This window comes from Capsicum annuum, chromosome 4, assembly GCF_002878395.1.
Source record: "Capsicum annuum cultivar UCD-10X-F1 chromosome 4, UCD10Xv1.1, whole genome shotgun sequence".
NCBI lineage: Eukaryota > Viridiplantae > Streptophyta > Magnoliopsida > Solanales > Solanaceae > Capsicum > Capsicum annuum.
Window position 1 is genome coordinate 190,469,484 of NC_061114.1, and position 9,962 is coordinate 190,479,445.

Here is a 9,962-nt window from a genome sequence, read left to right on the forward strand (position 1 = left end):
GGGGGGGGGGGGGGGGGGCGTACAGATGAAAAGAATTAGAGGAAGGGGTTGAATCCCAAATCTTAACCAAGGTGAGCCAGGAAAATTAGTGCAGAGGAAGGGTTTGAACCTTCAACCTTGAGGTTAAGGTGCACACGCTCGAACCAACTGAGCTACTCCAGCTGCTTGCTGCACCTCATTACTATATTTAATCTAACCTAAAATTTCTAATTTTAATTATTCCCTAGTTTTGACCTAGTTAAATGATAACCACACAAACGACATTTCTGATTGGAAATATCCATAGCGCATTGGTAAATTCTTGTTTACTTGATTTTTCACCACATGTTTGATATCCACTATGGAACTTCACTAAATTAAAATTCACACTATTCTGTGGACAGCGTTTCGATCAGAAGTTTTTCCTTTCTTAAAAATTTGACCTCAAGACCTCCGATCTCGAGACCTGGAATCATCCCACTGAAGACCGTATTGGTATAGCCAATCGGTATACAGTATATGCTTCATATAAATATCTAACAATGGAAAAAAGCAACTTCACCATATTTAAAGAAACTTTCTCCTCCCTTCAACTGAGATTTACCTCTTGCAAAGTCTCATCCTTGTTCAACAAAAATGTCTGACAAGTGCCGGAATATAAGATTCTTAGTTAAGGGAAATACCAAAAAAAAAGACTTTCTTTAGATGAACCGTCTCTTATAATTTATTTTTTAGAGAAAAAAAGGGAAGAGTATTCTCCCATTTATCATTGCCAAAAAAAATAAAAAATTCTCCCATTTATCCAATCCAAGAAACTACACCATGTCCTCTGAAAACGAAACACAAAATTGAAAATTGGATGACTGAATTGACCGCTTCTTTATAATACAAAAACAAGAATTCACAAGTTACAAGAATATATACGGACCAAGGTGAATTGTTAATTAGAGGAATAAACCAACTACAGCCAAACAATGCCTCCCTATCTCCTCCTCCTAATCCTAGAGAATAAACATACAACAAACTCGCGAATGTCACTACTCGCTTCAGTTCAGATACGCTGAACAATCAAACAAATCATAAAAGGCCTCAAAAAGTGAAATTATGGTAGTTTTGTGCAAATCATAAGCACGGGAGATGACGATTCTGTTCACTTTAACATTCTGTTTAGAGGGATCCGGTCATTCTGTCTTGTGATCCTTTCTATAGGAGAAATCACCTGTGGCATTGACATTCCCACGGAAACAATGATCTCTGAAAACAAGGGAAGAAAAGCATGTTATAATGCAGGATTCTATCAAGTGCAACAAAGCAAGAAAAGAGAACTTCATGTTGTCATAAAGCACGAGCATAATGTATGCTGTTATAAGTGAAAAGATAAATTCATATTTTTTTGGATTTAGCTGGATTACAACGTATGCAGCAGCAAAATGTTAAACAGGCTTGCATTATTATATGGATTTCTTCTTCTGTTACCACATCATTCATGTGGTGAATGGATTGGTTTGGAGAATCTAAACACTACCTTAAATGAGTATGTCAAATAATTGATAAGCTCATCCTGGACCAACAACACATGGACAAAGTAGCCATACAATGTAAAGAACTTCAGTCAAGGAACTATTGCTGAAGGGCCTGTAAAGAAAAGAGAAATTTAGGCCCAACTCAATCTCAGAAGCCAGCTCATGAGGTGAGTATTGCGCACGACTACTATACAAGGAGACAACCACATTCTCTATACCAACTTGGGACACTCAACCGAGCAGAATGTTATCCGCATGACAAGGCATCATTGACTGGCACCCCTCGTCTTCTCAACAAAACCCCCTCTTTATACTCCAAACGGATAATTTTACTTTAAAAGATTGTCAGCAACACATGTTAGCCAGTAAATTGAAATGGAAAAATAAAACTAGTAGCCCCTCTGTCACAACTTATGTGATGATGTTAGACTGGACATGGAGTTAGGATGGAAGAGAAGACTTTTTAAACACGTGATCCGAAATGAGCCATAGATAATTGTGTGGCCATAAATCATCTCTTCAAGGGTAAATAGAAAGTTTAAAGTTAAATTGTTACTAAAGATAGAAAGATGCCATTCTTTTTGGACTGAGTAAAAAGGAAAGTGTCAGATAAAGGGAGCGTTCCGCAGCAATATTTCCAATGCCCGACAAGGCTTTAACCAAGGAGAAAATACAGACCAAGTTTGACCGGACGATTGGTCAATTTGATTGATGAAACACCAAAATAGAGAAAAAAAATGGTAAATACTGCTCCAAATGACTAAACATCTCAATTGACAACAAAAACAGAAATGCCGATACTAAAGCCAAGTAAAGCGGAACAGCTGAACTGCAAAATGTAAATAGTCATGATAACAATCACTTGAAAAAAGGTGAAAGATACATATACATTAATTAATGAATTGCATGGCAGAAAAGTAGGATCAGAAAATACCTATTCCTTCTCGAACGGACAAATTTGGCCTGATGATATCTTTGGAATTAACCAGAAATACATCCCCTATGTACAAATGATTTGTAGGGACAAAAATGCTGCACAACTCTTCATCCCCATCATCTCTCTGCAACACATCAATAGCTAAGAGCAGCCTTTAATGATAACAGACACAAGAAAAATAGGGACACAAGCAAGAAGTACAAAAATAGGTCTAATATAGAGTATCTCCAAGATAAGTCCATATGTAGTCTCCTTTGCTTTCTTTCTCGCCCCAGAGAAATGGAATGCTGGGGATGGCGTGGAGAGCAGAAATTGTAGTCAAAATTGTCTAAATTCCACATATATGATACATATGCATCTATAACATGTATTTTACGGGGTAAGAACTACATCTGAAATCAGTAGACGGCATTCATATGAAGCTCTAGCTTAAAGTCCAAACTTTTGTCCCCCATGGAAATCGAAATCAAATCAATGGGATAAGCGCCTCGTCCTTATAATTCTTAAATGTAATGCACTACAGTATGTTGGTAAAAAGGGGATGAAATGCAAAGAGAACGGAACCTACTTGAAGTACTTCCTTTCAATAGAGTTTTATCATACCACTAGTGTTGTTTGGCACGTTTGGAAATGAAGTAAACGAGATAAACTTCCCCTTTCATTGACTAGCTTGAAGGGATTGACATATAAGCAGCCTCCCCTTCTTCTCTGTCTATGAATTCATAAATATATGATAGAAAGACCCATAGGCAGTTCCTATCCATCATACCAATCCAACATAATGAGCCGTAACAGACATTATGTTGCAGGAATATCTAATCAACAGACAATTATCAAATAACTTCAAGTCGAAATGTAACAACACATCTTGTTTTCCCCTTTTTGTTGTGAAAACATTTGAATGGACAATGGTAAACAGTCAAATTCAGATGAGATTAATGGCATTTGAAGAACAAGAATCAATTCTTTTACTGGAAAAAAATGGAAGAGTATATAAAACTAAAATACAAGTGGTGTAATGCTTAGACAAAATAAAGAACTAAAAGAAAATTGAAACAGCAAATGAAATAATAAGAAAAGGAAGATAAGAAGCTACACATGCAACAACACAAGTCTTCCCTGAACTCCAGACACGCGGCATAATTGTTTTACCTCCACCCCCCACCCACCCACCCACCCACACACATAATGCATTCAGCTACTTTTCCCCTCCCCCAGACCAAAGCACAGAACGGAGACTCGGGGAGGACCCACATTTTCCCTGCAGATTACCATCTTTATATAAAAAAGTTTATGATGTCACTTGTGTTAATTTTATAAAAACACATCAAGTATTAATTTTATAGAAAACATATTAGGTATTAATTTATAAAAAACATATCAGGTATTTAATTCTGTTACAAATATTCCAAGCTCCAACAGTTTTTTCACATAATCTAAGGTTCAAAAAGTGTCAGAAATGGACATGGAACCTAAAAAAGGAAGTTTTTGAGCAACATAGGACTAAAGTTGTACAAAACAACAGGTTGAGACTATTTAAGTAAAAATAGATACATTTAGGATACAGTGATGGGAGTTATTTTGATATAGGATATTCTGATGGAACTACCTGGAGAACAACTGAAGATGTTATGAAACCAATCGCATATTCACCAATTCGGGGATGACGAATTATAGCAACTTCCTTGAAAGCATTCGTATTCTGGTCTGTATAGAAACCAGCCAAAGAAATCAAATAAGTCCTACAAACCCAGCAAGATACAGACATATAAGCACTACATCAATTCAGCAAAATCTCTCATCTTCACTTATCACATATAGCAGGACATGGGTATGTTATGAACATAGACATCCATCAAATCAAACTGCATAAATTGTTGCGAAATAAATCAAAAGTCCAAATAAAACCCATGAACAATACATCCCTAAGCACAGGCGTTGGTGATTTTGTCCTGGTGTGCTTCGACATTCTAATGCGTTAAACAATACTAATGTCCTAATGTGCGTCCATTGTTATCACAAACATCAACATAAAATGAACCAATGAACAACCATGTGCTTCAGAGTTCGGACATAATATGCTCCTATCATTACCAGTTGAAGTAGACCACTTGAACAAGTTGATTGAAACAAGATAATATCCTATCTATGTCTTGATCCTAAAAAGTAAATCATATTAAATTGAATCTCAGCTGTAACTTAATAGCCTGTTTCCAATCAGCTTATTTTGTAAAGTGTTTATTGCAATAGTTGCTAAACTCTCAAGCCATCCGGCCTCCAGAAGAGGGAGAGTTTCAAGTATCTGGGGTCTATAATTCAGGGTAATGGTGAGATTGACGAGGATGTCACGCATCGTATTGGGGCAGGGTGGTTGAAGTGGAGGCTCGCTTTGGGAGTCCTTCATGATAAGAAGGTGCTCCTGAAGCTTAAAGGTAAGTTCTACAGAATGGTAGTCCGGACGGCTATATTGTATGGAGCGGAGTGTTGGCCAGTTAAGAACTCCCACATCCAAAAGGTGAAGGTGGTGGAGATGCGAATGTTGCGATGGATGTGTGGACATACCAGGAAAGATAGGGTGAGGAATGAGATTATTCGGGAGAAGGTGAGAGTTGCCTAGGTGGAGGATACGTTGCGAGAAGTGAGGCTACGTTGGTTCGGGCATGTGATGAGGAGGGGCCCTGATGCTCCAGTGCGAAGGTGTGAGACTCTGGCTAGCGATGGTTTTAGGCGGGCTAGAGGTAGACCGAAGAAACATTGGAGGGAGGTGATTAGGCATGATATGGAACAATTACAACTTATAGAGAACATGACCCTTGATAGGAAGGTGTGGAGGACGTGGATTAGGGTAGAAGGTTAGGGGGTGGGAGTGCGGAGGTAGTAATAGGGGAGTGCTCCTTTGGGTCTAGAGTTTCTGGTTCGTAGTGTTGTGTCTGTAGTTTGGGGCTAATGATGTTGGCTTTTTTGCATCCTGTACTAGTTTATTATACACTTATTTTTGTGTTTGTTATACTGTTAGTTTGTTTTGTGTACCATACTAGTTTATATGCGCTTACTTTTTATATTTGTTATACTGTTATTGGTCCTAAGCCGGGGGTCTATCGGGAACAGCCTCTCTACTTCTCTTGAGGTAGTAGTATGGTCTGCGTACACTCTACCCTCCCCAGACCCCACTAGGTGGGAATACACTGGGTATGTTGTTGTTGTTGTTGTTGTTTATTACAATAGTTCTTTTCAAAAAAGCACTTCTAGTGAGAAGCAATTATGTTTCGCCAATAAATTTAACAAGCACTTTTGAGCAGCAATTATTAGTGTTTGGCCAAGTTCTTTAAAGTGCTTTTTAAGTTATTTTTTACAGAAGTGCTTTCAGGAAGAAACTACTTTCTTTTAGCTTCTGAAGAACAGAAGCTTCTGCATTTTGTCCAAGGGAAGCATTATGTCATGGTGATTGGAAAGGGATTTCAAACATTAGTTATCAAAGCTGAATCTGCATTCAACATATCTATATCTCATTAATACCTCATCATTAGGAAATTAAAAGCTGCAACCAACAACAATGATAACCTGGTGAAATAGCAGAACTAATTTGCTTCGATGCAGAGTATAAATGCTTCACAAAGGGCATTCTCTTTATAAACCATTCCCCTATCCAGAAAACTGTTGAACCCAGCCATGATGAAGCAAAAATGCCGACAAAGAATATGAAGGTTATCGATGTGACAAATCCAAGGCCTGTAAGTACAAGGGAAGCACTTAGTTTACTAGCTACACAGGCTTTTACTGAAGACACAACTTATGATGCTGTTAATAATTTACCAGAAATACCACAACTAGCAACATGATCAATGCATCAAAGATTACTACAGCAAGCGAAATGGGAAATAAAATCCTGCAATGCCAAAGTGACGTACCAAATATGTTAATACCAAGTCTTTCATATATAGGGCTGAAGAAACCATCAACAAATTGAATAAACCACCAAGTGATGAAAAATGTAACAGCCACGGGGAAGAGGACCACACTGTGAATAGGCAATATCCACCAAAAATTAGTATGTAGAGATTCACATAAGACAAAGGAAATAGGCACCCTATGTACTAGAGAGATACTGATAGAAAGAACGGACAGGGGACCATGCATGGTACTTCTCAATCCTGTCTCCAAGGGACAAGTCACTGAGAAAGAAAGAGTATCCCACAATCCAAAAAAAGTACATTTCCAAGATCAAAGATTAGGGATTTTGATAAGCTACCCACCATCCAGTCATGAACTTCTTTGACACCCAACTTTGAAGAACAGCATAGCAAGCCTGATAAAATAAATGCCAGAATAAGTACTTGAGTTTTTGTATAATGAAAGAAATAGAAAGGAACAAACATGGTATTTGTTCACAATACCTCCAGATGTTAGTGAATTAATATTTACAGGTACATTTCCAGCAACAACTGTTACTTATTTTTAAATAACCAGCAAGAACCTATTACTATTAGAATTCTACTCACAATTCTTCAACACTTCATTTGTGATGCCACACCAATTTCTAGCTTAATGGTTCTCTCTGTTATCATTTGCCAGGAGATCTAAACAAAGAATATCTGAGTAATTGTGTATAGTCGTCAAACCAATTAGTTCAACTCTCTCTTTTTATACCTTATCAAAGGAAACAAAGGAACGATAATTACCTTTTTAATGAAAATGATCAGTAGTTTTACGTATGAAGAGCTGGCAAGAAATTGAAACAGTAGTACTTTTGATCAAACTTTGGAGATCTATGAAATAGTTGCAGAATATAACACTAGAGATTTTGTTGAGTAAGCCAAACTAACCCATCAATTTGGGATCCTTCGAGATTTTCCTTGGGAGGAATCAGGAAGGATTTGGAATGGAATATGCTCTATCAAACAAGTATTTTTCTTGACAGGAAATTAGTTGATTAATGATTAGAGCACCAAAGAACCTTTTATTTATGAACTAACTTTTATTGTTGACAAGCAACAAAAGATAATGCTGGAGAAGTTACAACCAAAAGAATGTAGCCATGACAAGTTGTGTATTGAGCTACAGAAATCAATAATGACACCACTATCATTTAATTAGATACCAATCATTTTGACAGTCAAAAACATGTTATCTTTGAAATTTCCAAGCAATATCGTGCTACTACACTTTGATTTATTGCCGCCTGGATTCATTTGTTTAGTAATATTATGCGGATGAACTTTCAATATCAATCATCTATGCCTCAATCAAAAATCAACCCAAGTTATCTATATAAGTCCTCTATATCATTACCTCTCCAGTCAACTCATTTTGTTCGATAACTGAATTAAGAGTTCTCTAATCTCACACTTATCTTTACAGGGATAATTAGCTTAATTCCAACTAACTGGTATTGCTTAATTGACCATTTGCTTAGCATCCTGTATATTCTGTTCTTAGCTAAATTGCTTTATCCAAGACTTCAAAGACGTTTAAGACAACTTCCTTCAATCTGATTTTGGGCATACCTTGTCCACCAAAGATTGGACTTTTGATATTCCCCCAAACTTAGAAAATCACTCGACAGCTACAAACCCAGAATAGCCTAAAGAATCTGTAACAAAACCAAGTGTGTGTTCAGTAAATGTTTTCCATTTTTCCCATGTTCAGTTGGTCAAAATTTTTGAAAAATATTTTTTCTAAAAATCAAGTTCCACAAGTGGCATTCCACATTGATTGTGTTCTCTTTCCCTTCCAACACGCCTCATGTTCACCCCCACTCCTGTAGCCCCATCCCCACAACTCCACACCACTACCCCCACTACCCCCACTCCCACCCCCCCCACCCACCTCTCACAGTTTTGGTTTAGATTATATACAAATACTTTTCAGATAATATTTTTACTTAGATACCGAACACAAGAAAATAAGTAAGAAATCCACTTATTTTCCTGGTCCAAGAACATCCTCTATACTACACCACTAGACACCCCGCCACCCATCATTAACTAACATAAGCAGAGAACCATAACATTTCAGACTTCACTACAATTTTATTTAGCTTCACCAAATGAAAAAAGGTAGCCAAAGTTTTGAGATTCATATATCATACAGTATCATTATCTTTTAATATTATTACATTTCACCTAGTAAATCTCATTCAGATACATTTCAAAAGTCCTTTCAAGTGGCTTCAAATGTTAATTACCATGTTCATAAAATTAGCATTTTTCAAATGTATATAAATGCATAGCTTTTCTTCACTCATCACCCACAAATTTTCATGGCAACCACGCGAGATTAAGATGCATTCAACCAAGGGCTTAGCTCGGTATAGAGTAAGAGGATTCACATCAATTTTATATACATAATAGATTTTAAATATCCTTGGCTTGTTCGTGTATTTACTTCTTTATATTTTTGAATCCCTTAATGAAAATCCTAGTTCTGCCAGTGCAGTTAAGAAGTTGAACAACAATATGGGTATACTCTATTCGATCTATTAATCTAAAGAATATAGTAGTAAATAACTAGTGAAATTATAGTGTAAAATTCTTTGAACAGTTTATACAATATACGGTATTATTTGGGGGATAACGAACCTTGCGAGTAGAGGAATTGGGGGAAGAAGGAGGAGATTTGACGGGATCTTCGGGATCTTCTTCATTCCGAAGCGCCGAACTCGACGTTGACTCCTTCTCTTTCTTATCCTCCGCCATTTTTTCAGAGCTATTTTCTCAAAAATATTGGGCTTTATTGCTAATTTGTTGCTTTTACAGGGTGGTCCGTGTCCAAAAACAAATTATTACTATTCCCTCTAATTCATATTAACTTATCTAGTATGCATATTCACGCGAGTACATAAAATCAAAATATTATATCTATTATTTATATTGAAAGGTCTCATTTGAACACGTTTGATCAAATTATCTTTAAAAAAATTCAACAATCATATTATTTTTCAGAAAATGCGCATAAAAACTAAAAAAATATTCTACCTGCTCTCAACCTCCAACCTCCACCGCCACTGCCCTGCTTTAATTTTTTAAATAATAAATAAATAATAACTTCTACCACCCCGCACCCCACATGCCTCCATCCTCACTGACCCCTCTCCCACCTCTAATCAAATCTATATGAAAAAAATAATAATTTAATTGTAAAAATATTTTTATGTTTCATATTTTTTTCTTATTATATTATGGGAAAAGACATCATTTCCACCCCATACTATACAAGAAAAGTCTAAGTCACACCTAAATTATATAAGTGACCTATTACACATCTTAACTATATAAAAGTGATACTATTACCTCCCCGCGACAATGGCGCGTGTGTTACACTTATTTTAGGCGCGTCTAGCCTATTAAATAATAAAAGTAAACGGCTAAAAACATTAAGGGAAAAGTCATCGTTTCCACCCCGAATTATAGTCGAAAAGTCGAATCCACACTTAAACTATATAAGTGACCTATTACACACCTTAACTATAAAAAAATGATACTTTTTACTGACATGGTGCTGACGTGGCAGCGCGTGTAAAACAC

The 9,962-nt window shown here is 36.6% G+C and overlaps 1 protein-coding gene across 1 annotated transcript; it reads right to left on the bottom strand.

The window, feature by feature from the left end:
• Window positions 1-834: 834 nt before the first annotated feature.
• Window positions 835-9,273, bottom strand: LOC107867627 (protein LIKE COV 2). The gene is made up of 7 exons (XM_016713948.2): window positions 9,018-9,273; window positions 6,693-6,745; window positions 6,348-6,457; window positions 6,001-6,168; window positions 4,049-4,146; window positions 2,437-2,563; window positions 835-1,233 (listed from the first exon to the last, which is right to left on the bottom strand). Exons 1-7 carry the CDS (start codon window positions 9,132-9,134, stop codon window positions 1,130-1,132), a joined length of 777 nt encoding a protein of 258 aa, XP_016569434.2. The 5' UTR covers window positions 9,135-9,273; the 3' UTR covers window positions 835-1,129.
• Window positions 9,274-9,962: the final 689 nt, after the last annotated feature.

What these genes read in the sequence shown, in the direction of transcription:
- LOC107867627 (XM_016713948.2), bottom strand. Translation starts at nt 9,134, where the DNA reads ATGGCGGAGGATAAGAAAGAGAAGGAGTCAACGTCGAGTTCGGCGCTT. An exon ending in ACTTGGTATTAACATATTTG is followed by an intron (nt 6,169 to 6,347) that starts GTACGTCACTTT and finishes TTGTACTTACAG; the next exon opens with GCCTTGGATTTGTCACATCG. An exon ending in GTCCGTTCGAGAAGGAATAG is followed by an intron (nt 1,234 to 2,436) that starts GTATTTTCTGAT and finishes CCTTGTTTTCAG; the next exon opens with AGATCATTGTTTCCGTGGGA.